The sequence below is a fragment of the Spea bombifrons genome, chromosome 8 (genome assembly GCF_027358695.1).
Source record: "Spea bombifrons isolate aSpeBom1 chromosome 8, aSpeBom1.2.pri, whole genome shotgun sequence".
In the NCBI taxonomy this organism is placed as follows: domain Eukaryota; kingdom Metazoa; phylum Chordata; class Amphibia; order Anura; family Pelobatidae; genus Spea; species Spea bombifrons.
In genome coordinates this window covers 5,102,624-5,130,597 of record NC_071094.1, presented here as the reverse complement: position 1 = coordinate 5,130,597, position 27,974 = coordinate 5,102,624, and the positions used below count along the sequence as shown (strand labels likewise).

Sequence of the window (27,974 nt, the reverse complement as noted above, 5' to 3'; positions counted from 1 at the left end):
CGGCAGGCGTCGCTCTCCGCTTTCCTCTAACCCTGTAACGCCTATTCACTGATTGACAGCCGAACCGGGGGAGGGGCCAAAGGGAAAAAATACACAGAACGAGAGAGACGGAGGAGAGAGAGGCGAAGAGTCGGAGCAGAATCGCCTTAAATCCGTCGACATCCCGTGCACCGACCGCCTATCCCGAGCTCGGAATTGTTTAGAATTTAGCCCATAAGAGCCCTCCACCAGACCAGGTCGGTAGTTGTAGCGGGGCGGCGCTCAGGGTCATTCTATACCGGGTGGAGGCGGGGGGAGTTGGGGCTTGGCTAGGCCCAGGCCACAGCTTTGTTCGGTTCAGGCCCAGCAGCCATTTTCCTCCATCTTCCCTCAACCCCTGGCTAGGTACACTTGCAGGGGTAGAGAGGAAATGCTCCCGGGGCGTCCGTACACCAATTCCCGGCGACACGGAGGAGGAAGACTCTGGCCCCGAGGCCTATTCAGCCGCCGGCTTCATTCCCCTCCCCCTTGGCTGGGGTCCCCGAGTCGGGGGGGTCAATGATGGAGTCTGGGTGCAATAGGTACATTAGAAGGGGTTCTATGGGGGCATATTATGCTGCCTCACCGGCCTCCCGGGGCTGGGTGTGTATGCGGGGCAATAATGGCGGTGCTTTGGGGTATATAACGAGCTGTGGAGGGTGTTTGGGCATCTATAAGATTATGCAGCGTACTGATTCTTCCCATCTATGTGTCTACATTACTGTGCCTGTAAGGAGGCCACATATATGTGTATGTATAATATATGTATATTTATGTGTGTGGGGGTCTGTAAGCAAGCTATATATTATATACGTGTGTGTAGGGAGAATATATGAGGTGTGTGTGTATATATATATATATATATATATATATATATATATATATATATATATATATATATATATATATGTGTATGTATAGTGTGTGAGGAGGTTATATATATATATATATATATATAATGCTATATTGTACAATCTGCAGCTGCATTGACCATGTATCTTGTGCCTTTTTTCAGTGTATGTTTATGTATTTTAACCCCCACAATATGGCTGCCAAGTAAAGGGGTTTATTTACTGAACGGCCACAATCCACGTTCTATATGTAAACATACGGACGGAAGCGGTGGTGTAAGGGTTATTGGCCGTTCCGTGTACGCTGGCGGTTATAGTAATGCACCCGCGTGTATGTATGTGTGCTATAGGTGTGTGTTGATAACGTATAGTAAGTGTGGCAGGTAAATTGTAAACTAATGTTCTGCTGGCTCTTAGTGAATGGAATCGGGGAGTAATACCCACAATTAGTGTTTATTTCCCAGTGTGTGTTTATCTGCCCACGCAACTTTCCCTGTGTCTGTCAATGTCAATTCGTTATACACTTCAAAATTGTGTTTTTAATATTAAATGCATTTAAAAAAACAAAAAAAAATGAAAATGTATTTAGATCTCTCGTCTGCTGAGCCCCCTGTTTAAGTTTAATTTAGTTTAATAGACTTTGATGCCCACTTTTTTTTTCATTAAAACTATTATTGTTGTGTTATTGGATTTGTGGTCTGCGTTATTTTTGTGCATATAAATAACAAACGTTAACACCGTGTTGAGTTCCTAGCAACTTTTTGGTATTTACAGTCTGTAGGGCTCTTCCGATGACCCCCCCCCCTTGCTTGTTTTGAATACAAAATTGATTGGATTTTATTCGCTAAATGGCTGAATATTATTGATATTGTGGCATCATATTCCTCAGCGCCGTACAATGGGTAAGTGCATCGCTTAACAATTACACTTACACAAACAGGGGATGGTCCTGCCCTAAGGAGCTTACAATCTAGAAATGTAAGTTGATACCCGGGAAAGGTACGATGTTGTGTTGCTATCCTGATTTATACGGTTCCCAGAGACAAATATTTCCAGTCGGCTGGTAAACAGAACATGTATATATTTTCCTAGAATCTGAATGTGGTAGCTGTCAGTAAGCGGCATCAATAAGCTTTGGAGAGGCTGGTGACTCTGGGTAGTTTTAATGCAAAATCCATTGGCGATTATTACTTACAGCTGAAATTCCGGCACACTCGGTGGGCGCTGTCTCAGCCGTGGTGGGGATTCCCTAAAAGAGTGGAGGTCAAACAGAGGCGCTTTGGACTGTTTATTTTTATACAGGATGCCCAATTCCCGCAGCGGAAACCCCGGGTTTAGTGCATAGACTGTACTAATATGTAATTTGAGTATATTTGGGAATTAATCGAACGTTTACTTTTTGTACTCCGCTCCGGAAGGTGATGGGAAACCATGTTTTATTCCCAAAGCTCTATAACGTCGCCACCCGTCTCCTGATTCGGGCGTCTGCTGGTTTACCGTTAGTAGGATCAGCGGTAAAAGTGTATTTGGGAACGTGTGCGCCTGGCGGGGTATGAACGGGGCGGAGAAGGGCTGCAGTTCGCGAGATACTTGATTAGGGCAGTATTTGTTTCTATAAATGAGAAGTTTTAATCGTAGCGCGGAGTTTCATGCCGCTGAGTTCTGCGAAGGCAGCTCGCGGCGGGTAAGAGGAGCCCAGTAATAGTATATCGGTTAGGTTGGAGTTTGCCGGTGAGGAAGACCCTGCCGGATAAGGTTACGGTGGTTCCTAATCTTCTATATGTTTGAACAGAAGGCGGAGGGTATGATGACATTAAGCGCAGAAGCCGAGGCGTTGAGATGACCTTGAGCTGGACATGTTTGCGTAATGGAGAAGGCAGATGTTTTTCTCCAAGGGCTTCATGTTGCGAGCTCTATGCGATTGCAGGGGCTCTGCTGCGTTGTGGGAAAGGTTTGCGTTTAAGTGGGTCTTTCCCTCTTCCCAGATCCTGCACAGTTAGGACACTAAATAAATGTGTGTGTTATAATCGCTGGTTACATGTCAGCTTTAAAGAGAGCCTGACGTCTGGATAATGCTTCCTCGTAAGTACCACGTAATATAAAAATCGGCTACGTTGGCTCCACACGATGGCTCCACGAACCCCTGATAAGTAGACATGTTGTGGAGTTTCAACCTCTTCTTCCACGCGATCAGTGTTTGTCGCTCTGCGTTTGCGATGAGAGGACTGCCTCAGGTGGTTCTCTACCAATGGTTTGGGATTTACCCGTCGGATATTTGTGTGTAAACACACTGTGCAAATACAAAATGTTTATAGCTGAATATTTCTTGGTTTGGTTACCTCTTTCTCCATATGATCTGGATCGTTGCTTCTGGAATTGCGTGGCTGGACTGTTTGAATTTATAGTGTTAAATAAACCATTTTAAGCCATACGAAGAAGCCTTTTTTCCCGATGGTATACATACACCGACCAGCCACAACATTCTGGGCTCTGACAGGTGAAGGGAATAGCACGGATAGTCTTATCATGGCACCTGTGTGCATCAGGCTGCAAGTGGTCGTGTCGTCCTCAAAGTTGATGTTCGAAGCAGGAAAAATGGGTGAGCGTAAGGGTCTGAGCGACTGACAAGGGCCAAATTGTGATGGCTGGACGACTGGGTCAGAGCATCTCCAAAACGGCAGCTCTTGTGTGTTGTTCCCGGTCTGCAGTGCTCAGTACTTATCAAAAATGGTTCAAGGAAGGAAAAGCGATGAACCGGCAAAAGGTCATGGGCGGCCAAGGCTCATTGATGCATGGGGGGGGCTCAAATCCAACAGATGAGCTCCTATAGCTGAAATTGGTGAAAAAGTTACTGCAGGTTCTGATAGAAAGGTGTCAGAACACACAGAGCATCGCAGTTTGTTGTGTATGAGGCCCAGGCTGACCCCCGTCCACTGCCGAAAGCGCCTACAATGGGTTGTCTGGTCAGATGAATCGCGTTTTCTTTTATACCATGCGGATGGTCGGATGCGTCACTTACCTGGAGAACACACAGCTCCAGATGCACTATGGGAAGAAGGCAAGCTGGCGGAGGCAGTGTGATGCTTTGGGCAAAGTTCTGCGGGAAAACCTTGGCTTCTACCATTCCTGCGGATGTTACGTTGACAGAAACCACCTACCTAAGCATTGTTGCAGACCATGTACAACCCTTCGTGGACACGGTACTCCCTGATGACGTTGGCCTCTTTCAGCAGGATAATGCGCCCTGCCACAAAGCAAAAATGGTTCAGGAATGGTTTGAGGAACACAACGGTGAGTTCAGGGTGTTGATTTGTTCTCCAAATTCCTCAGATCGCAATCCAATCGAGCATCTGTGGGATGTGCTGGACAAAAAAGTCCCATCTATGGAGTCTCCACCTCGCAGTTTAAAGGACCTGCTGCTAATGACTTGGTGCAGATACCACAGCACACATTCAGAGGTCTAGTGGAGTCCATGCCTGGGATGCGATGGGTCAGGGCAGTTCTGGCGGCAGAAAGGGGGCCAACACAATATTAGGCAGGTGGTCATAATGTTATGGCTGATCTGTGTATATACACACGCCAATCAACATGGGCTGATACTTGGCATGACGTACACACGTCTCCCAATCCCGCTTTTTGGGACAGAGGTAGATTCTGGGCTGCAATCTCCCAGTCCAGGTTCATTCTCTGGTGTCTGGGTGTGAATTGTGCGCATGTACAGTATCACTGCCAGTTTGTGTGACGCTCTACCTCTCAAGCTCGGCACTCGGTGTCCCGATTCACCGGGGTAGAAGTTGGGCGATGTGCGTACAGAATGCTGGGAGCCTCGGTTCACTAACAGATGTTGGTGTTGTGTCTCTTCTGAGTGTTAACATAAATATGCGTATATTATGTATATTCGCACAAATCCCTGTAAAAATGCTTCTAAAACTGCTTCGTTTTGGGTGGTTTATCCTCAAACTCCTCTGACCTTATGGATCGGTTGTGTTTTGGGAGATGTGTGATGAAAGGACCACCATGTATATTGAATAAACAGTCCGGAACACCAAAGCGGTGGGGGGATGGTTTCTATAGTTAGGTGATTGGTTTGGCCGGATCAAAGAGACTTCTGAGAATTCTTCTGGATTCCTCAAGGAAATTGGTCCTTTTTATTTCCATTTAAACGTTTTGATTGGCAGCTTTAAACACAGGGGTTCCTTCTAGGATAACGCAAATTCCGCTAAGTTCTAATAAGCGGCACCGGCGCTGCTGATCAGGATCCGCTTTGCGTTCTTTATAGCAGACTCTAATAAAGTCTTCTCGTTGCTTCAGGCTACTCTTTGTAGTTAAGCCACCTCTGTGGAGCTTTTTAATTGGGTTTGTACGTCGGAACATGTTTACGAGGTGGCTGTTTGCCGCTAACATCCTTCTCTTTAAGGTATTTACTATCTGAAGTCTCATTAAACACCAAGCACGTTGGATACTCGTCCTTCCTAATCTGTTCTTAAGTCCGGTTCCATTGTTGGTGTCCAACACGCTACGGGACATATTAAGAAAATATACACAGAGTATGTCACTGAACCATCTTCTTAGCCCGTCGGTCTCCCCTGGGCCAGAATCCACGACAAGCCACCTGAAAGCTCTCGGCAGCTCCAGCGACCGTCCCTTCCGCAAGGCGAGGGAGAGATGCGGCTTAGAGAGAGCTTCTCTCAACGTGGAGCCCATGTGACATGGATATGGAATCCATTATATATCTTGTGTGTGTCTTGGACATCTTTATATTAATATATTTTGTTTTGGGGACCTGTAGAGTTAACCTTTTGATGGAATCACAGTGAAGTTACACACAACATTCTTTTGTTTTTATAGGTCTATTAGTGTTCAAATGTTTGGGGTCACTTCATGGGAAAACCGGGAAATTTCTATCTGTAACATAATTGCAAAAGAGTTTTTTCTAACAATCATTTAGCCTTTTAAGCTTAAACTTGGATCAGCGAACACAACGTGCCATCGGGAAACAGGTGTGATGGGAGTGATAATAGGGATGAGCCCCTATGAAGGGATTCCATTAAAAATCAGACGTTTCCAGCTTCAGTAGTCATTTACATTAACCCCATCTATGCTGGATTTCTGAACCATTTCGTGTTGTTTTATTGGACAAAATGTGCTTTTTCTTTCAAAAATAAGGACCTTTCTAAGTGACCCCACACTTTGCAAAGCATTGTGTCTGTATATATGTGTATATGATGTATAAATTCATTTTTATGGCCCCTTTAGTGTCTGATGGAATGTCATATCTTTGTTATGTCATTATGCAGCGTTGCCGTGTATGTCTGTACCTGCGCGTACATCTGTGTAAACGGAAGCGGCCGTTCCCGGCAGATAAGACCAGCGTGTGTTTAGTCTACGAAGGCTCGCACCCCTAGTAGTGGGCTAGCTGGGTTCCAAATATTTTTGTTGATGTTGGCTCGTAGAAGTACAAGGCTTTGTGTATTTCAGTAGGAAAAATTCTATGTTTAAATAACCGTTTCAAATCAATAGATTTTAAAAATAAACGTATCGGTAATCTTTTGACCCCAATTAGCGATATTTAACTAAAATGTGTTTGTAGCACATGATTAACTTAAACTGTAAATATAGATATTGCATGTCGGTGAATTGTATGTTCATATGCGTTCTCAACGTGAATATAACGTGACAAAATTTATAATTGTGAAGAATGCACCTCCTGCTGGGCTGCGGACAGAGGGGACAACTAATTTTTAAGGTAGATTTTGCAGAATCCCCCCCCCCATTCATTTGCAAAATGGACCATATGAAAATTTAAAGGGACCCTGTATCTGTTATATGCATTAAAGTGCATGTGATGTCTGCAGCGTCCCTTTAAACGGCACAGCCGAAGAAATCATGGTTTGGGTTACAATTAGGCGTTTTGTAACCAGACATCTGAGATATTTAACTTCTGGGACCTGCTTTATTTTTGTGTCTTGTTCAGTAGGGAGCTCTAATAATTTCTCTTTAGATAGAGGTAGATGGGCTTTGGAGGCCTTTCCTCATCAACTGGGGAAGGCGCTAGAAACAGAGGTAATTGTGCTGCCTTTAATTGTCCCCAAAGTGGTTAGTCAACCGTTTTTGTAGAAATAAACAAAAACCTCTCAGGGGACAGGACGCAGGATACTTCGCTGCTTACTTTAAACAGTCTGCTACGTTGTAACGGTGGCTGGAGGCCCCCCGAAATCTTCCGCTAACCAAGTGAGTCAGGAGCAAGCGGCTTGCTTTTCATAAGTGGATAAAACATGTTGTCTCTGTTCTCTTCCACCTAGACAAACACCCTGACTCCTTTTATTGAACTGCTTTTGGCAAACAATAGAATGGCTGAGTTTTAATCACACAGCTGGACATTCTGACTAATGAAAGTCTATGGAGGAGCAGACTTCCTTAGCTTTGCCGTAAAGCATCAGCTCAGTTTGGTGATCGAGCAGAGAAAGTGACCCCGAATATCACACGACTGACAATGACGACCTCCAGATCTGGAGATAAACGGTGTTTATCGGAGCAAAATGTTGATAGTCGGGTTCTTTTAATTCTGACTTATAATACAGTACAATAGTATAATACAGCTGTGTGGGAGTTTTCTATCGTTCCTTTGCCGGCTGTTCTTTCTGTGATGGGGGGGGGTGTCGGCTCCTGGGGGAACCCGGTGCTAAGCATTGTGGATCGATATCTGAGCGGGGCATGGAGATACGCGCAGGGGCTTCTTTAAGTTTGTTTGAAAGACTTCTGAAAAGCATGCCTGAAATTCCAAAGCCGCCAGGGAGGAAGGTGACTCGATGGCTTTCCAGGCGGAGTGCTGGGCACGCAACCTCCGCCAGTTGGCGGGGTCTTTCAGCCACTGTTTGTTTTCTTTGTTTATCTAATTGTTCTCCTTGCCATTAGAATTCTTGGGAGAAGTAGTCAAGTTGCTGGATAACATTTTATTGGCTAACTGGGGTAGATTTAGAGTGTAAGCTTTCAAGACCTCTCGGGTTTCTTCCCCATTCTTGGCAGACGAATAGGGCTGTCTTAGAGTAAGAGATCTGTCCCGGTAAAGAGTGCCACTAACTTTACACACACACTGAGCTTGTGATTTAGCCAAAGTTTGCCGGAGCCTTTGAGTTTTGACAGGGTTGTCCACGAGTGGAATTAAATCATTCGCTGGAGCTTCCAGGCAGAAATGAGAAGCGCGGTCCCTTCCCTTAGCAGATTTAAGCTCCATTAAGCTGTAGAAGATGCGGTATTAGCTGCCAGTTACATATAGATTGTATGGAGCGTGTATTCCACGTAGATGGGTCTCCATGGTAACACTAATGCTTCCCTTTACGTGATTGGAGATGGTCGCCATTTTATTTTTTTTGGAGCTTGGTCTTCGTGTTAATCTTAACTCCCGGTCAGGGTTTGGATCTTTTGGTGTTGGGCCAAGGAGCACATGAGAATATTGTCTCCGTAATAGAACGATGTAAAGTCAGTAGCAGATTGATTGATTGCATTTCTGTCCCATCTCCCCCCGCAGGCAGATAGGGAGAGGAGCAGAGAAAAATTTCCCTACTAGATGACATTTCATCGCAATGTCCGATCGTTTGGGGCAGATATCCAAGGGAAAGGATGGGAAAAGCAAGTACTCGTCTCTCAACCTGTTTGACAAGTATAAAGGGAAGTCAATAGAAGCAGTCAGAACCACAGGTGCGTTGTGCCCCGGAAACCTTAAGCTGTGAACATCATGCCCTTTACTGCCCCCTGTTGGTAGGGCAATGTGTACTTACTTCTGCTTACCAATGGCGTATCACCAACCTAACGGCTATACCATTAACCTCCGCAGTTATACCTAGACATGGCCTACAGAGTCTTGGGAAAGTTGCTGCTGCCCGGCGTATGCCACCTCCCGCAAACCTGCCAAGCTTGAAATCTGAGAATAAAGGAAACGACCCAAATATAATTATCGTGCCCAAGGACGGAACAGGATGGGCAAACAAACAGGAGCAGCCAGACCAAAAGAGGTGAGTTCTGTGACCAGTACCCCTCGGATAGGTGGCGAGACGGTAGATGCGGATTATTCTGTTCCCCTGCATCTTAGGGCAGGTACACAGACTACTGCTCCGCGATACCCGCTGTCGGATAACTAGCTGTCAGAGCTTTCCTTAACGCCAGCAGGATCCTCGTAGGTGCAGAGGCAGGATTTACACCCGTTCCTGGGGTATTTACATGTTTAATATGTTCTTTACAGTTCCAGTGTAACAGTTCCTGCGCCGCAGGAGTCGCAGCAGCCGCAGGGTTCGCAGAAGTCTCTCTCCAATTTACAGAAGCCGAACCCAGTGATAAATCAGGAGGTGAGTAAAACCGCAGCAGAGATCTCCTAACGCTGAGCGATAAGAACCAATGTGATCAAAATGTCAGTTTTAAACGGGAAAACGAGTGAGCTATGTCTCGAGCTTGACTTTCCCTTGAACCGCCGAAGGTGTCCTGTCTTCTGTAGCGCCTGTTGAAATTAAGTTGGTCTTCATTATTCGGATCCCTATTCTACATCTTGGCAGCCAAACGACTTTCTTCTAACCTGTTTGAGTTACGTAGTCTGCAGTCCCCCTCCCCAGACTTTCTTCTTCCTTATCCTTTTTGATCTGGTTTTCAATTAGGGTTATCTATGAATTAGTCCAAGACAATGTAGATCGACAATGTGTTTCTCCTCTGGCCCTATACCTTGTTAAACGGAGAGAGTGTTTGTCCAGTAGCCCTGGGGACTATCGGTCCAGCAGTTTCACGCAGCGGCTGTCTGATGCCACCTTTCTTCTTACCCTTACAGAATATAAGTTTAGTGCCAGGTGGGCAAAGGTCATGGGCACAGCTGAATGGAAAGCCAGCCGGACACGAAGGTGGTAAGTATACCATTATCTTCTAAATCCCTAGCGCTTCCTTCTCTGCAATGGCATTTCAGTAATTGATTTTGAGCGCCTGACATTTAACAGTTATACCTAATACATAAAGAACAGGAGGGAATTTAATTATATAACGTCGCGTTTTGCTTTGTTTTATAAATCCATTGGTTAATCTTTATTTCCTTCCTAGGTTCAAGGGGCTCAAACCGACTGTTGTCCTTCTCTCCCGAGGAATTTCCAACGCTGAAAGCAGCTGGCGAGCAAGACAAGGCTGGCAAAGAAAAGAACGTCTTAGATCCATCGTATGGGCCCGGACCAAGCCTCCGCCCCCAGAGTAAGCCCCTCGCCCTGCTTCCCGGTAACCGCTCTGAACGTTTTATTGTCTGTCGTCCCTTTCCCCTTCCCCTGATATGGATTGAACACATTGGAAATGTAGTCTGTATTTTTTGTTATATATGGAGTGAGAGGGAATCTGATTTGGTTCAGCAGGGATACGCATTTAATGTCATGTTCATTTCCATGTAACAATTGATTTAAATACTAAAATTAACCTATTACATAATCAGCAATAATATTCATTAACGAGCTGGGATAATATTTGGACTGAATTTTAATAGCTTTCGAGTGTTCTGTCTTTACCGCTATTGTGATCCCAGCAACTAATGCTGCCCAGCAGGGCACGTCGTATCCCATGCTACTGAAAATAAAGGTAGAGGCTATGGTAACGTTAACGGAGGACAGTAACTCGCTAGGAACAAAGATAACTTGCGCTGCTTTCAATGTTAACTTACTGTGAAATAAGCATTCACATTGTTTTCCTGACATTTCTTGTTTTTTTTATTCCCCCCCTTGTTCTAGATGTCACCAGTTGGAGGGAGGGCGGTTCGAGAAACATTTCTGGCATCTCTCCAACCGTCTCTCCTACTGAGCCGGGCAGCAAAACCACCGCCGTTTCAGGAGACGGCAGCTCCTCCTTAGCACTTGCAACCGACACCAAGGAGCTTTCGCTGCGCCCAGCTCAACCCAACCGAAAAGCGGCTTCACAGTTCATGGGGAACACATACCATCCACCGACTTACCATGATATGTTACCGGCTTTTGTACGTATTTTCTCCTCCCGTTGTGTAGTTAGGACCACTTCATGGGTTTGGCATTTTTGTAAATGTTTAATGTTTTGTTTTCAGATGTGCTCTCAGCAGCCATCAGAACCCGCTGGGACATCGGACCGTGCTTCCTTTCCTGTCCTCGCAGCTTCCCAACCTCGCCTTGAACCTCGTGTCCCATTTCGGCAGTACCAGATGAATGACCACGATGGGTAATGCCCTTCTTTAATTAAAAATGAAATCTGAAGCCAGCATATGTTTTGTCTCCGTGAAATAACCTACTGCTAGCGTAAATCTTAATTCCGGTCATTTGTTTGGAGAGCTTTTACCTGTTGAACCCCTACTACCGCTAAGTAAGTCTGTGTTTCAGTTACACGTAAATACGTGAATATGCTGACATGGTACTTTCTCTCCCCGCTGCTTAGAAAAGAGAACCGGTTTCCGGGAGGTCCACCTCGTTCCGTACGTCCGCTGCGACCACAGCCGGAGAGGACGCAGAGACCCACGATCATTAATGCCGAAGATCTCAAGGAGTTAGATGACCTTGACAATGATGCAGAGGACGGCTGGGCTGGTACGTAGCAGCTTGATGCTTGGAAAGGGGAATTGGCTCCTTTTTAGTTCTCTAGATTCTAGTATATTTTCTTGCAGGTCTACAGGATGAAGTGGATTATTCAGAGAAACTTAAATTCAGTGAGGATGAAGATGAAGAGGAGGCAGCCAAAGATGCCAGAACTAAATGGTAAGCCTTTTATATCTCGCAAAGGCCATAGTATGGGACACTGTCTTCTGGCAAGGAGTACGTTACATGTTCAACAGCATGCACTGGCTTTCATCTGCTCTGCTGAAGGGTCCCCCATGTGTCAGGGGTCTCCGATATAGTTCCTTCCATTATTAGTTTTTATAATGCATGCATATTTTATTTGTATTTAGTCTGTGTTCACTTTTTCCTTGTTAACCGGCAAATACTTGTCCTTGGGGTTTCTGCACGGTCTGTAATTGATGACTTTGCCTCTTTCCAGGAACGGCTGGGACGGCAGGAGGCAACGTCAGGTCTCTTTCACTTCCACGGACAGTGCCGAGGCCAAGTATCCAATAGAAGAGGGGAAAATCAGGAGTGATCCGCTGGTTCATCCGCGACCTATCCGGAGGTCACAGGAGCCTCTGCAGCAAGGCTCTCGAAAACCAAGCAGCTGGGCAGCTGTGGCGGAGCACCAGGTAAAAGATGGCCGTGTAGGCTGAACTCAAGCTAGACTTCATCTCACCGTTTGGCTGCTTTCCATTCCCCTTTTAAATGGAATGTTTGAAGAAAAATGACCTTGCACACAAAAATACTAGACCGCTGTGTTAATCTTCCTGTAAATTAGGATTGCTCACCTCACCCCTACGTCTTCCACCCTCTAACACTCTCGGAATCATGCCTTGTAGCTTTTAATGTCTACCAGTCGTAGTGAAAGGGTTTCCTTTGTACATGTACGTTACATGTGGCTAACCTTGGTCAGTTTAATACTTTCTCGAATATCATATCTATTTCTGTGATCATCCTCAAAAATGTTTGTTTTTGCAGAAGCCTGCTGCCCCTGCTACGATTTTAAGACAGCAGTCTGCCGAAGAGAAGGAAGACAAACCGCCGCCACGGCAGAAGTTTGTCCAGTCCGAAATGTCGGAGGCAGTGGAGCGCGCACGCAAGCGGCGCGAAGAGGAGGAACGGCGTGCCCGGGAGGAGCGCCTGGCCGCGTGTGCCGCCAAACTAAAGCAGCTGGATCAGAAAACAAAACCGACTCCAAAATCGCCAGGAGATGCTCCGAGGCAAGCGGAGAACAAGGAGAATGAGGACCCTCGATCTCCAGTCTCTGACCGGAGCGGCTCCCAGGAGAATAGTCACGCTTCTCGGAGAGGTACGGCAACATGGGAGGATGACGTTCTCAAATCGTTAGCTGAAACCTCGTGTGCGAGGGCTAAAGAGATCGGTCAGGGTTGGTGCATGTTTGAATGTCCGGCTACTTCCTCGCGTTTCCTCTACAGACTCCCCATTTTGTTATTTGTCCCGCCTGACAAAGAAACACTTTTACAACAAGTGACACCAGAGCAATTTAACCTGTAATTTATTGTGTGACCTGATGTGGTAAGATGCTATCCCCGGTTGCAGTTGTATTGCTCTCTAACGTTACCAAGCTTATTTATTATACAGATGCCTGTGCTTGTCCAGTTTATATTTCTCTATGATGTAGTCTCTTAGAAATGTTTGCCAAACATAAATGGGCCATGGAATGAGTAGTATTTTTCTAGCCACCATGTCCCGTGTTTTATGTACTCTCTTTTCCCGTATTGCCAGGTGAACAAACCTAGGCTTATGGGGAGCGGGCATCTTGCGTTCCTATTATATTTATTTTATAGCACATATTTACATGTTTGGGCGATAATGTGCAACATATCACAAGCGTTCTTATCGGAAATGTGTTCTTTCTACACATCAAGCGATTACAGCTTTGGTGGACAACATTATTTAATTTCCCTTTTAAATTCTGCTTTAAGGCCACGTTGTATGGGATAAATTCCGCAAGCTTATGTATGCAAGCTTCCTATGTATTTGTTTAACACACATTGCGTTGTACATGAGCTTACGGTGCCTAAATACATTCCAAATTGCACTTCTTAGTTAAAATGTCCATGAAGGTAGTGTACCTGTAAACATAAAGCCCCCCATGTTTTTGACCCCCTAGAGCGTAGGCAACTAGTCCTCCGTCCCGTAAATGAATCCCATATACTAGCCGTGCACATAATGCTCTCTCATGCTTTTACTGGTTTTATCACTGGCGATTCTTTTTATGCACTTGCAATAGAACCTTCTGCGTTTTTGATGTATTTGTGTATATTTTCCTCAGACAATGTGCAATTTATAATATTTGAATAAAACAATATATTTAAATCAAGGCCTTTATATTTTTTTCATCTTTAGTTTTTTTTCCTAAGCATTTTAAAAAGATGGAGACCAGCGAGTTGCAACTGAATTTATTAAAATTGTCCCGGCCTCTTAGGATAGAGATTATGCCAAATTTCTACACTGTAAAAACGTAGCATGTTTTGAGCCTTTTGTTAAATCCCATACCAATACAAATAAAAGTTCCCACGCAAAAAAATAAGCTTAAAAAGATTTTATCCCTTACTTATCCAAAAAATACATGTATTCAAAATGAGATTTTTGATATAGTGTCCAATTTGATATACTGTATCATGAAGGGGTTAAATGCTAATATGAGGGGACTGGTACTGTTCTTGAGATTATAGCGAAGCCCCTTTTTTTGGGGGGGGGGGGGAATCATGCGCATTAAACTCCTGTACAGGTTGCCTGATGTGTTTGGTCCATCGAATTCACACTTTTTGTAAACTTTGCTGAATATGATAATAGTCTTTTATTATTATTATCTTTTATTTATATAGCGCCAACAATTTACGCAGCGCTTATATAGTATATCAAGTGCAATGCAGGTTTTGTAAATCGTTTAAATTGCACACGTTGAGCTTTGAGACCCTAAAATCTTAAATATTTGGCAAAATGTGAAAGGTGGACGCGCAGGCTGATTTTGCTTAACAAAAAATAAGCTGTTGCATCTATCTTAATAGAAATTAGTTATTTCGTGCCCGACTCTATTACTTGAGTACGTATGGCTGTCCACAGGGGGCCATAGGTTATGTTCATCTAGCGAAGCATGAGCTCAAAGATCACATTCATAGTGTTTCCGTTTGGATATCACTCATTGTTTGATGTAGTGATTAAATGTATTGTTTTACGCAGTCGTCTTACTGACCCCATAATGAAGCAACCGCTGCCCCTATGCAGTAAATGCTCGTTTGAATTTCATAAGCTTCTGTGTGAATGACTCCCCTTTAAATCACCAAATATTGGGACAGCTCTGAGGAAACTGAGGAATTTACTTTTTTATTACCCCTTTTAAAAAAAATAAAATAAAAAAAAAACGTAAACATTTTACAAGAAACTTGGAAGCCTTACAAAAAAACTGTTTACTAAGTCTATTGCTTATGGCAATATTTATCTTTTTTAAAAGGGAAAAGCAATTGTGAGAATTTGAATCAATATTTAATTAAACTCGCACAGCTTACTACTTACCATAACTCTTGATCATATATATCCCAAAAAGTCTCCAAAACTCTTGATCGTATATATTTTATTAATTCATTAAATAGTCCTTAGGTTCCCGGTGCTGCATTTCCATTGTTTTTCTCTAGTCCGTCATTTCAGAAGTGTTGATTTTTGGGATGTCTTTGTAGATAATTTTAATAGGATTTATTAGCACTGCTGTTGCGCTACTATGAAGATAAAAAAAAAACAACTTTTTTTCCCCCCCAGAATACTCCACCCCGGAGCACCTGCCCGATTATCCTGATGAAGAACCTCCTGTAGCACAGAGGGTAGAATCGAGTAGTGATGAGGATTACCCAGAATCCACTTCTCCAGTGCAGGAATTCAATAAGCACCAGAAGCTCATCCCTCCGCGGTTTCAGAGGCAGCACCAGGTACGCGATCGTGTTGTGGTGTTGCGTGCCCACACTGGACAGCGGGCTTCCCCGCAACGCGGTGAACAGAAAGGCAGAAGAGCCGGTCTTTCTCCGACAAAATAACAAAACGTTGCTTGGCTTCCTACGCTTGTTACGTGCAAGCGATGTGCTGCTGGACATTGTAATGTGTTTTATGTACATCTACCTCTGGTAAATCTTTATGGTCTCATCCCCCTGTAGGAGCAGTTATACAAGATGCAGCAATGGCAGCAGCAGCACCAGCAGCAAGCTGCAGCATACGTGGCGTCTTCCCATTCCAATCCGCCGCGCACTTTCTATTCCCATCATCCGCAGATGTTGGGGTTTGATCCTCGCTGGATGATGATGCCTTCGTATATGGATCCACGGATGACTCCGGGTCGTGCCCCCGTGGACTTCTATCCCCCATCCATACACCCTCCAGGTGGGATTTCGCATGTTCATTTTATTTCTGAGTAGGGAGGTGTAAACTGTATAACCACAATGTCTTGTCTAACGCCTTTTTACAAAACTTGCTGTTCTGTTTGCACTTTTCATTTCAGAAGCTGTCAGTACCGCCAAATTGTGTATTTTTCTGCTCCTATGGGGGTACAATAGACTGCATGTGTAGCATGGGAAATTATTAAAATTTGCCATTAAATGTTAGTCTAAAAATAGTTTAGTTGAAGCAGTATGGAGGTAGACTTACGATGGGGAATAGGTTCGGCCATTTAGTGAAGTATGTTTGATGGTTTTTTCATAATAGTGTGCTCTTTCTTAACATTAGGTGTGATGAAACACATTATCCAGCAAGAGTCTATGAGCAATGAGGAATGCCAAGCGGACAGGAGACCCCCATCAACAGAACCAGTGTCCACATGGAGCCCAGATGGCTGTGTCCATTTACAGAACAAGGTCTACTCGGTCCCCCAGCAGAAGCAGGCTGAGAACGCAGCGGATTGTAGTTACCGGTAAGAGATTTCTTGCTTTTTTTCCCCTCCTTTCTCTCATTTAAAGGATTATTGCCAAATGATATTTGCTGTCGTATGAGCCGGCAGTCTGTGTGCAGCCGTGGTTTTCATAGTAGTTCTGCTATGGAACCCGAGCTGCTTTACATGAAAAGTTACCGTTTTGTGTGAGAACTCAATGTGTGTTACAAGTCAACAGGTGGATGGTTCTGAACATGCCTAAAGCTTGGAAGGTTAACATGAGGTCCAAAGGGGCACAAGCATGCAGAACCTAAACGGTCTACAAAAGCAAATTCTTGGTTTTATGCTTAAAGTTTATTAATTATTAATCTTTTGCAAATATCAGTTGGTGTGCCAATGAAGGTAACCTGCTTTTATTGGCGTAGTACCCCAGCGAGACTCTTTATTGCACACGACCAAAGCATTTTTAATCTGCTAGGTTTTGTGGACATGTTTACCACCATGTTTAAGAATCACAGGTATCTAAAGTTGAGAAGGCTGCCGAGGTTGAAGGCTCACTGCAGGGCATGCATATATGACTCTTTCCCCCCCAATGACTGTGGAAACGCTCCAAATTCTTCCTTAGAAAGTGTCGTACCTTCCCAGAGAATAATAATGCAATTCATAAAAGCAGTGATTTAGTGAGCGTTCGCAGGATGAATGAAAAACCTTGTCTGTAAAGCTCGCTTTCAGTTGTCCGGACCCGACTTATATACTTTCTGGTTTGCTTTCAGGAACGAAAGCTCTTACTCTGTCTCAAGGGAAAGGTCAGAGGGTGTACACACCCACCACGGACCCTTAGAAGAGCGAGACGGGGACTATTTAGCATCCAGCAGTTATGAAAAGAAATCCTCTGGAAGTATAACCAGCTGTCTTTCACCTCAAAGAAGAGGGCAAGATGCTCTGTACCAGCCCATTCAGCCTTCAGAGTCTGGCATTAAAATGGGAAACCATATTGGTGCAAGGGATTCATCCACAAGGGGCTCAGAGTTTGGCAAAAATGATAAAAAACCTCAGTTCAAAGGTTGGGGCTATGTAAATAATAAATCATCAGATACAACAAGCAGCGCAGAAGAAGAGGCACATAAGGAGGAGCAATTATTGGATGCTGGTTCATGGAAGAAGGAAGACTGTGGTTATCAGGATAACACAGAGGAAGGTCATTGGCGAGGTGATTCCACCAAATCTAGTAACCAACAGCAGTCCGAAAGCCTTGGCAGGAGTCGAAGGTCTGGTCCGATAAAGAAACCGGTTCTCAAAGCACTTAAGGTGGAGGAGAAGGAGCTGGAAAAAAGCAAACCAGAAACTAAAGATCAGGTTAAAACGACAAAAGAAAAACTTATTTCGAGACCCGACAATGCTGTCAAAACAGATCTGACGGTTCCGTGCTCCCCTTCAGTCCCGTCGGAAGAAAAAAGCGCTTTCCCCTCTAATAACGTTCAGGAAACTGAGATCCCTCAAGAAAAAGTTGAAAGAAGCTGGGAAAATAAGCCTTCTCGGGAGTCTACTAGCGTGCCCCTGACAAAAAGAAACAACTGGATTTTCATTGATGAAGAGCAAGCGTTTGGCACCAGGTCTCAGGGCCGTGGAAGAGGCAGGGGTTTTAGAGATTTTGGCTTTAGAGGCCGTGGCGCGGTCGGCCCATATGCTGGGCAGAGATTGAGTAGAGGAAGGGGCGTAAGGGACTTCAACCCTCCGGAAGACTTTAGAGGCAAGGTTTCCCGCAGACGTGTAGCTAGCGAAACCCACAGCGAAGGCTCAGAGTATGAAGAGCTTCCCAAACGTAGACGTCAGAGGGGGACGGAGAATGGGAGCGAACCTCCCCTTTTAGAAAAGGAAGACGATGTAAAAAAGGGTGACTTCCAGGATTCCTGGAGGTCCAATAGAAATTATTCCGATGATCCCAACGCTACAGATCCAAAGGCCAGAGCCCCGCGTGCTTTTGGAAGATCCCTTCCCCCAAGGCTGAGTAACAGCTACGGAAGAAGGCCGTTCACCTCCAAAGAGTCTTCTAATTGGCAACCCAAATCGGGAGGCTCTACCTGGCAAGAGTATAACCCGTCGTCCGAGTCTTACGGGACCCGTCAGAACACAGAGAGGGACTATGTTCAGGATCGTAGGTATTCAGATTCTTATTCTGGTAGAGGTTTTGACGAAACCCAAGGTGACAGGCGACCGTTCTTCCAAGACGAATATTTAGATCGAGACAATTTGGAGAAGCGGTCTTTTGGTAGAAGGCGCCCTCCTCGTCAAGACAAACCTCCGAGGTTTAGACGTCTCAGACAAGAAAGGGAAACCGTCGGCCAGTGGAGCGGTGAAGAGGTGAGCGGTACCGTGAACAGCCACGATCACTGGCATGTGCGCCAAAAGGTGTCATTAGGGGAGAAATCTGGCACATCTACAAGGAGGTCTCCTGAAACCTCTTACCGTAACTCTGAACATGTGAACGAAGAGTGGGAAACGGCATCGGAAAGCAGTGATTTCAGTGAAAAGAGGCCTGTGGACTTGGAGGGCGATGCAAATGTATCTGGAAATGGGTTCTCTGAAAAGAGAGAATTGTCCAAAAGGAGCTTTTCCAGCCAGAGGCCTCTTGTGGATCGTCGAAAAGTTGAGCCTTCTGGTTACGATGAAAAACCTTCAAGAGTCGGTGGGAATTCTTCCCGTAACGATTACCAGCAGAATGGTGTCCCGCTAAAGGGCAGGTAATTGCTGTTTACATTTGACTCCAAATTCCCTCTTGAATCCAAAATGAATTGTATATCACAAAAAGGTGTATATCACAAAAACGTGTATATCACAATTTTTTTTATAGACTTATTTTACGCAAAAGGACCAATCTTAGTTGCGAGATTACAGAAGGATTAGGAATCTTTTGTCTCTATACTTCAGTGTAAGCATTAAAATATTTGAAAAAGAAAATAAGACGACACACCTGCGTATGTTTCTTTTGCTGACATGGTAATGTGTATTAGAAGCCATCTTGAATTTTGTCTGAATTAAAATTCTGCAGTTTCCCTTTAAGGATTAACAGGTTTATTTTGTATTTTAGCACCTGCAAAAGGTTCTGCCCAAATATTACACACAGCCGCAATACTTTGTGCTACAAACAGGCGAATGTGTAGCCGTTTTCTCTGCGAACACGCTGATCCCGGAAATTCCCCCCCCCCCCCCGAATGTATTTTAATTGTAATTTTCTGTACTTTTTTCCAGTCGATGCTCTGACGACTCCTACTCCCAAGAGAGCAGCCGCCATAGATACAGCTTGGAGCACTCAATACACGGTGACCATGGAGATTCTTCTGGAAAAAACCATGAAAGGGACTCCAGGCCATGTGGGCTGAAGGCTAAAGAGCAAGCAGAGACTATAGCGCAGTTTGATATGAAATACAGCGGTAGGTTCCTCTTCAACACTCTCTCTCTCTACTTCTGGTTTGCATGGAGCTGTGTTGACACCACCTATTATTTAATACAGATCTGGTCTTGGACGAAGACTCCGAAGTAGGAGGAGATGGTTATCCTGACGCGGTCAATAAGCCAAGTCGCGTGCTGGACAAAGACCATAAGAAAAAGGACCAGATGGTTCAGGTGAGGTGCTTATATGCAATAAAGCAGTGTTTATGCATTATCCTGGGTAATTATACCCTAATATTTAAACCCAAATAAAAAGACGCTTCATTGGCCTAACTCTGATGGTTTTGAGCTCTATGGTGATGTGTTTAAAGGGGTTCATACATAGCCAATGGCCAACACTTTTTCTCATTCTAGGTTTCGTCGAAAGGCAACAGCATCCAGTCCAGAATTCCTCCTCGATTTGCCAAAAAGCAGAACGGCATGTGCCTGGATCAGAACAGTGTTAACAGCAAAGAGATCTGGGAGAATAACAGCCAAGGTTAGATGACCATTAAACGTAGCAAAAAAACAATAAAATCATCTTGCGAGCCCCTTCTTTGTATAATTGCTGTTGTAGTTTTGGTTTGGGGTAATGTGTGCGCATGTTTGTTTCTCACCTGCACAGGTATGTCTGTTCAGTCTGGCAGTGATGCCTGGAACAAGCCTGTGAGTGCCTTTAGCACGGAGTCCAGCTCCTCGGAGGTATGTTAGAATGCTTGAATATTCTAAAGAAATGTCCTGACTGTTACCTTTGGAGCAGTGTCTTTTACATGTCCCAGTGTCCATGATGTTCCAATAGATCCTGCTGAGCCTTCACCATGTACTCAATCTAAGGCCTTCTGAGGAGACTATAGTCCTGAGAACCTGGGCTTTAAACTTTCCAGTAATTAAATCATGCAGCATGCAAGTAGTCATGGATTCTGATGGGTGCTGCAAGGGGATCTCACCGAATTTTAGGTTTTAAATGTCTTCCATATTCAATATCAAACACTGTAGGCATGTCCTTTATTGGCTTTCATTTATATTCCTCCTAAACAAAGAACTCTCTTTCGTATTCTCCCGATCTTTTTCTCTCACTTTGCTTTCCTGTTCTCTATTCCTCTGTCCTCCTCTCTCTTCCCTCTCTGGTTCTCTGATTAACAGACTCTTTGTAGTGTTGTATTTCAAGCAAGTTAACCGAAACACGTTGGTTCAGCTTTCATATATGTATGTATGTATGTTCTGATTCATTCTCTGCTTGGACTGGTAGGGCTTCAAATCAAGTCAAGGTGACAGCGGCATTGACCTAAGCGAGTCTCGGGAGTCATCTGCAACGTCGTCTCAGCGTAGCTCCCCATATGGCACCATGAAACCCGATGAGATAAACGGCACGAGTATGGTGGAGTCCAAGTCAGATTGCCCTAAAGATCAAGGACAGAAACAAGCAGACAGAAAGGTGAGATGTTCTCTGGCAATATGCAGATTTAGTTTAACCCTTAAATGCTCTGGGCTTCAACTTGGTCAGTAGCACTGTTTTGTCTGAAGTTTTCGGGGAGGCTTCATTGTCGCCCTTGAATTTCTCCGCATGCCAGTCCTTGCTTTGTGATCGTGTCTTTACACGACGAATTCCATCTAAACATTTCTCTCTTCCTGAAGGATTCTGAAGCTGGTTCGGTGGTGAACAAAGACCACAAGCCTGGTCCCATTGGGAACGAGCGCTCTCTAAAGAACCGAAAAGGCTCCGAAGGCACCGAGCGTTTAGAAGGCAGCGTCCCTCCGGTTAACGGGGTTGAAATCCATGTGGATTCTGTCCTCCCAGTTACACCAATTGAGTTTGGAGTAAGCGCAAAAGTGAGCATTTACTTTTGTTTTCATTTTATAATACATGTTTCATACAGATTGTAATGAATCTGGTCTATGATGGACCCTCCGTACTATAAAAATGTTTTAACAGTTGCTACCCGTTTGTGGGTCTCCAGTTTGTGTCAAGTAGCTGATTTTTGTGCGTTCCACTTATGCTTTGTGTTATGCCTTCTGTATTTATTTTTATTATTCCTCTCGCACAGGAGGCAGACTATTCCTTACCTCCCGGGGGAGCTCCTGGTTCTACGGCTAACACAGTCACAAAACTTCAGGACGCTCTGGCTAACAAAGTAAGAAAATAAACAGATTTTCACCCAACCACTAAATAGCCACGTTTGCTAGCCAGCCAAGTCTGCCAAAACAGACTGCCGGTACACAGGAGCACATCGACATCCGGCGCATACATTAGTCTGTTTTTGTTTCTTCTTTATGGTCTCTGTGATGTTCCAATAGATCCTTCTGACTCTTCACTATGTACTCAGAAGGGAACTGAAGAAATTGTATCGCTGAGAGACTAATATTTCTCCAAATGGTTCAAAAGTGAACCCAAGAAGAACATTTAACGTGGCAAAGGTTTTATTAGCTCTATTCATCTGGAAAAAGAGAAATTCTGGTCCAGTTCCAAAGTTCTTTAAGAATTTCTAAGTTGGGTGAATATGTGGCTCCCTTTTTTGTTTAAAACATAGAAATTGTTGGCACGCTCTTCCAAGCGTGTTCTGTGCTCCATATCTAGCGATAGTTTTGCCAGAGTTGTAAATCGTATGCGTTTCATTGCTCGGTTTTACCGTATTTTGATGATTTTTGTGTTCTTTCAGGCAGGGTTAACACAATCCATACCTATTCTGAGAAGAGATCACCATCTCCAGCAGGGCATGAGCCTGAATCCAATGTCCTACCCCACTGCTGAGCTTACTCTGAAGGTACTTTCACCTAACGGCCCCTTCCACTAAATATTTCCACCATTGCCTAATTATCTGGAATACTTTACGGCGAGCACATAAAGCCGCCAGAGTGCCAATCGCTTCTGTTTTCATTTGCACGAACACTGAGCATGTGTTTGCATCGTGGTATATAGTGAATGAGATCCAACCTTGATAATAAAGAAGCTGAAGTTTTATTTTTCTTTGCACGCACAGATGGAGTCTGCACGCAAAGCTTGGGAAAACTCACCCAGTTTGCCAGAGCAAAACTCCCCCGCGGGCTCTGGCTCGGGAATCCAGCCCCCCTCCAGTGTAGGGGCTTCCACTGGGGTTAACTACAGCTCGTTTGGTGGGGTCTCAATGCCGCCCATGCCCATTGCCTCAGTGGCCCCGTCTGCTTCCATGCCAGGTAAAATCTCAATGTTCGCCATTCGCTGGAATCATTCCGTGCTTTGTTTTTCTAAGTGTGGGGGGGGGGGTGTAATTCTCTGTGATGTTCCAATAGATCCTTCCAACTCTTCACTATGTACTCAGAAGAGAAATGAGGATATTGTGTTACTGAGAGACTTGACTGTAACAAGTGTAAGGTGCAATTGATAAACCCACAATGTTGAGTGATCAAGCGTGGCCGGCCAAACACGGGACTTGTACATGTATGGCTCTCTCGTGTTTAATGTATCTGCCTACAGGCAGCTTGAGGTCAGATTCTTCATCCACTCTTCTCATTTCAGGTAACCACATCCCTCCTTTGTACCTAGATGGCCACGTGTTTGCTAGCCAGCCTCGTCTGTTACAACAGACTATACCTCAGCAGCAGGGCTACCAGCAGGTATGATATAGCGCTCAGTTATCCTCCAGCACATACACGCATCTGTTTCCAGAACATACATGGGAGGTCTCTGTGATGTTTCAATAGATCCTTCTGACTCTTCACTTGTACTCAGAAGGGAACTGAGGAAATGATATTGCTGAGAGACTAATATTTCTCTATAGGAGACTATTTAAATACATGTTATATGGACCCAAGCCTGGTCCAAGTCACTTGTAACTGTGGCTAAAGGCAACGACGACGTAACTTGTATAAACAGCTTTGCAGAATTGGTAAGCTTATGAATGGAGAGCTCCACCGAGTTCATCTTCTGGACAATGTCCCCTTTGGTGTCAAGTAGAACTCCATTATGGGATGGAAGGCAAAAACCATTATATGGAGCCCTTTGCTAATCTCCCAACTTGCGATGCTTTGTTCAATGTTCCATATAATAACTGTTCAGTAATGGTCAGGATGAAGTTAGTTGGTCGCTTTGGTCTAATGTCCTCTCTCCCGTGACAGGCGGCAGCGGCTCAGCAGATCCCCATCTCACTTCACACATCGCTTCAAGCTCAAGCCCAGCTGAGTTTACGAGGCGGCCTCCCCGTCTCCCAGTCACAGGAGATGTACAGCTCCATGCAGCCGTTTAGGTAAGCCGGGTTCAAATTCCGAATTATATGTACGCGAAGGTGGGAAATAAGTAGCTTGTAAGGGACGATGGGAGCTACTGTGTTCAAAGCTCGAGACATGCTGTAAAATAAACTGCTATCCCCTACAAGCTTCTTGATGTCCTCCTCGTACTCTTTTATGGATTAACCGAGCCTTGTGGTTGTTGTGCGTTTGTGACTGTAGCCTTCTCGTCCTTCAGGTCCCAGGTGTATATGCACCCCAGCCTCTCTCAGCCCAGCACCATGGTACTGACCAGCAGCACCGGTCTCAAGCCGCCGTACACCCAGTTCCCAGGCATGCAACCCCTGGAGATGGTGAAAACCCAGGCTGCCTCTTACCAGACCATGAACGGAAGCCAGCAGCTGGTGTACGAGAGCCAGCTGAACCAGGCCGCGGGGTTGGGAGCCTCTCAGATGATGGATTCCCAGCTGACGCAGGTAGAGCACCGTGCCTCTCGTGGCATTAATGTGTTTCGTTGTATAGTATTTAAACTTGCCCTATCGTGCATAGCACAAGCCAAATTATCTTTTTAACTTCCCCCTGGCCTCCACAGATTAAAGGCTTGGTTTAGGTAGAGAAATACTTAGATCTTCACATCGTGCCTTAAGTGATTACTGAATGCACCGATTGAAAGTTAAACTGGATACTCGGATATATCAGCTGGTCGCGCATCCACCACCCAGGGTGATCCAAAGCACACGCATCCCCTTCCTTGCTCCAGAAAGCTGACCTTCCCAAAAAGTAAAAATCCGAAACTCTTCCTCCAAGCTTGGAACGTAGGCAGGCGTGCGTCTGAGAAGGGATTTGTTAAATCTGTTACTCCTTCTAGCTGGTTTGATAGTTTGTATGGGTCAGGGGAGGAATTAGCGTGCGTCTCAGCAGCAGCAGTGGCGTAGTATGTTCCGAGGCAGGTTGAATGAAATATCTTTGATACTTCGTAGGTAGTAATTGGCGTTTTCCTTTACAGTTAACCATGTCGCAGCTCCAGATGCCCCGTTACGGGTCTGGCCAGCAGGCGATGCTCCTTCCACAGTCCATTCAGTTACCCCAAGGGCAGAACTTGCCAGTGGGGGCTCCGCGCAGGATGCAGCCCTCCATCATGACTGCAAGCAGAGAGGTAAGGGCGTCTTGGTTTTACGTACATTTTATATTTCTGTTAAGCGTTGTGTCTTTTAATGGGTTTTTTTGGGGGGGGGGTTATTAGCGTTCCACGTCCTAAGGTCTGATTTCTCCTGTCTGTTCCTCAGTCCTCCCAGATGGAGATGAAAGGTTTTCATTTTGCAGACGGCAAACAGAACATGCCCTCCATACAAACGCAGCACTCCTACCGGTAAGAATTCACGGCATGCGGGGGCGCTACTCGTTCCGCTTAAGGAGCCCCAAAGACTTTACCAATCGTGGCATCGCTTGAAACACAAGGGCTCTGGAACGTCGAACTTTCTGTTTATTTCAACCTGTTATTTTCCCTCAAACTACTAATTATGGCTTTCAAGCAATAGTAGAAGTGAAAGAGCCAGGTTTGGATGAAACGCTCTGTAAATTCCTCTTATGCTCAGATAAAATTAAATATCTTTACATAAATTCTTTGCTCTGCCGGAAGGCTGGATCCGTGGCTGCTTGAAGCCTCCGCTTTTTGTGAACTGACCGATATGAATGCTAATTCTTGTCCTGAATTAGACCGCTCCGTTAGTACAGACAATCCTATGGCAGGCCTAAGCTGCTTAATCAGCCGGCCACTAAGGAGGTGTAGGGTGGCAACCCAGTCTTACTAAGGCGAATCGTTATGTATTATTGGTGTTTTAATAAGGTCAATGGAAAGCGTATTTAAGGATACGGCATGTTGTTTTTTCTTCTACGGTTTGCATGCTGCTATTCTAAAATGTATGTCTAATTCTATGTCTGAATGAAGCTGAAGCTTGGAGTCCGGCACCCACTTTCCCACAATCAGTCAGGTTAGGTAGATGTTACTCAGTGCGACGATATAAGACGTTCGTCTGTCGGTAACTGTAGAGCAACCCCCCCCTCCCAATTCTGTTTAGTCTCGTTTCTCTGGCCCTGTTAGTCTGGTTCTATGCTTTTGCCTCTTCTTCTGAAACAGTTGCCTTTTATTTTAAGGCCCAATTCAGCTAGTCCCAGTGGAAAGTCACCCGGAGCGGGGCACTCTGCCAACCTGGGGTCTGTGCAGGGACACTATCCTCAACAGGTAAAGCCCGTGATTCACAGCCTTCATCTGCAACGCTCACATTATCCTTCACTGGCTGCAGAGATGGCCCTTAACGTTACCTCCGACCCGTGTCCGCAGCGTAGGTCGTGCCGAGTACTCGTAGCGGCACCTTAAGTGCCTTAGGAAGGTTGGGTTGCATGAAAGTGTCTTCCGTGGATAAGTTACATGTGATAGAATGTAATGTCCTGCTATACTGGAGACTTGCCTTTTGTCGTGTGTCTTTGGTTATTCGTTCTGCGCTGTGCTTGGCCTCCTTGCATCTTTTCTTGGCTCAGCTTTCATACTCCCCTCGCCTCCTTTCCTCCGTTAAACGGGGACGGTCACAGTCGCAGCTTTAGTGTGACTACATTTAGTTATAGGGACTCCCTAGAGCTTATTCTTTTCACTCTTCGATCGATGCGGTTTTGGTGATAGAATTAAAGTAAAGGGTTATTTTATCCAAGGAAAACTTAGATCTGCGGAGTAAGGTAGAACAAGCTAGTGTTGTCTGTTTTAGATTGGTTTAGGGAGGAGAAGGGAGAGAACTTCAGGAAATTGAACAATCGTCAATTTACCAGGGGGGAGAGAACTTGGTGGGGAGGAATAACCGTGCACTCCCTGAGAACAGGAACAGGTTAAGATGGCAGCTCTGCATGGTATACGCATGAGCGTGGCTCTGATACATCTATATACGTTAATCCATAAGCACCATTACTTGGCTTGTTCCAAGTCTGTTCACAATGGGCGCTTCAGTAATCTCACACCCCAAACAGCCGGTTATGTTCTGTAGATTAATGTAATCAGCTTCGGGGCCTTTCGTGATCGAGAAATGTTAGCCGTAAATTCTGCGATTGAGGAAAAGCCGATAATGCCGCCGCGGCCGAAAATATTCCTCTGCTCTGTTTTTAATGCCGATCTCCGTGTTTTCTTTTCTCTCGTTTTCTTGGAACAGGTAAAACCGAGATCGGATGACGGCAAAAGCTGCCTGGCGTCCCCCAAACTCCCTGAGCAGCCGTCGCCAAATCCGATGAAGCCGGTCCGCACGGGGGCCATCAAACCTCAGATGGTGAAGGTGGAAGAAAGCAAAGCTTAAAAGCGAAGTCTGTATATACCAACCGGTTTTCTCCATCTCGCATCTGAAGCCGTCAGCCCCGGCCTCCATGTCCTTCATCTGAGAACAGCCCCCCTGCCGCTTCTACCGTCACACGAACAGTCGGACAATAACCCCTCTTCCCAGCTGGGCAAACTACCTGTGGCCATAACGTTAGGTCTTCTAGTCGAACGGACTCCTGTGTTTTACGTGGAGCTACACGGGCCTTTTACTGTCTCGATTCCATCCCCCTCATCACGTGGCCATGCATTCGATGTTTGTGTATGGCCTCCCCCACCTCCATCTGGCAGCCGACGTCGAACACCGGGACGCCATTGTTTCTTTCCTTAGTTCTGACTTTTAAAGTACTTCTGTCCCCTATTTTATTCTTCTTTTCTTTAAGGCAGCTCTAGCTTACGGCAAACTGCAGAGATTTTAGACGAACCTTTTTTTGTTGTGCAAAAGCTCGGTGTTTTTACGTATTTAAAAAGAAAACCCACCCTCCATGTATTGTTTTATCACATTAAAGTTTCGATGGAAGACACGCAAGGAACAGGTCGACGCGACTCACGCCGGACTTTTAAATATATACGAGAGAGACGTTAGTGATTTGATGATGGCTTGTGACTGGCTTTATGTCGGTTTTATATGAATCAGGGTGGTCTTTACCCTCTTGGACTGGTTGGCTTCA

At 45.1% G+C, this 27,974-nt stretch overlaps 1 protein-coding gene and 3 non-coding genes across 4 annotated transcripts; all 4 read left to right on the top strand.

Annotated features, from left to right (window-relative positions):
* The first annotated feature begins 78 nt into the window (after nt 1–78).
* PRRC2B (proline rich coiled-coil 2B) lies at nt 79–27,357 on the top strand. The gene is made up of 32 exons (XM_053472531.1): nt 79–236; nt 8,398–8,567; nt 8,704–8,881; nt 9,109–9,211; nt 9,682–9,754; nt 9,945–10,112; nt 10,613–10,854; nt 10,939–11,069; nt 11,283–11,431; nt 11,509–11,599; nt 11,880–12,075; nt 12,425–12,755; nt 15,227–15,393; nt 15,616–15,838; nt 16,181–16,364; nt 17,096–19,063; nt 19,572–19,753; nt 19,834–19,946; nt 20,127–20,250; nt 20,377–20,453; nt 21,001–21,186; nt 21,387–21,581; nt 21,797–21,883; nt 22,409–22,513; nt 22,730–22,922; nt 23,245–23,342; nt 23,844–23,971; nt 24,190–24,427; nt 24,958–25,107; nt 25,238–25,320; nt 26,106–26,193; nt 27,146–27,357. The coding sequence occupies exons 2-32, from the start codon at nt 8,453–8,455 to the stop codon at nt 27,284–27,286; spliced, it is 6,507 nt and encodes a 2,168-aa protein (XP_053328506.1). The 5' UTR covers nt 79–236; nt 8,398–8,452; the 3' UTR covers nt 27,287–27,357.
* LOC128504157 (small nucleolar RNA SNORD62) lies at nt 22,027–22,107 on the top strand. Its single transcript, XR_008355390.1, has one exon. It is a non-coding gene; the product is annotated as a small nucleolar RNA SNORD62 (small nucleolar RNA).
* Nucleotides 22,999–23,079, top strand: LOC128504158 (small nucleolar RNA SNORD62). Its single transcript, XR_008355391.1, has one exon. It is a non-coding gene; the product is annotated as a small nucleolar RNA SNORD62 (small nucleolar RNA).
* Nucleotides 23,410–23,489, top strand: LOC128504159 (small nucleolar RNA SNORD62). Its single transcript, XR_008355392.1, has one exon. It is a non-coding gene; the product is annotated as a small nucleolar RNA SNORD62 (small nucleolar RNA).
* Nucleotides 27,358–27,974: the final 617 nt, after the last annotated feature.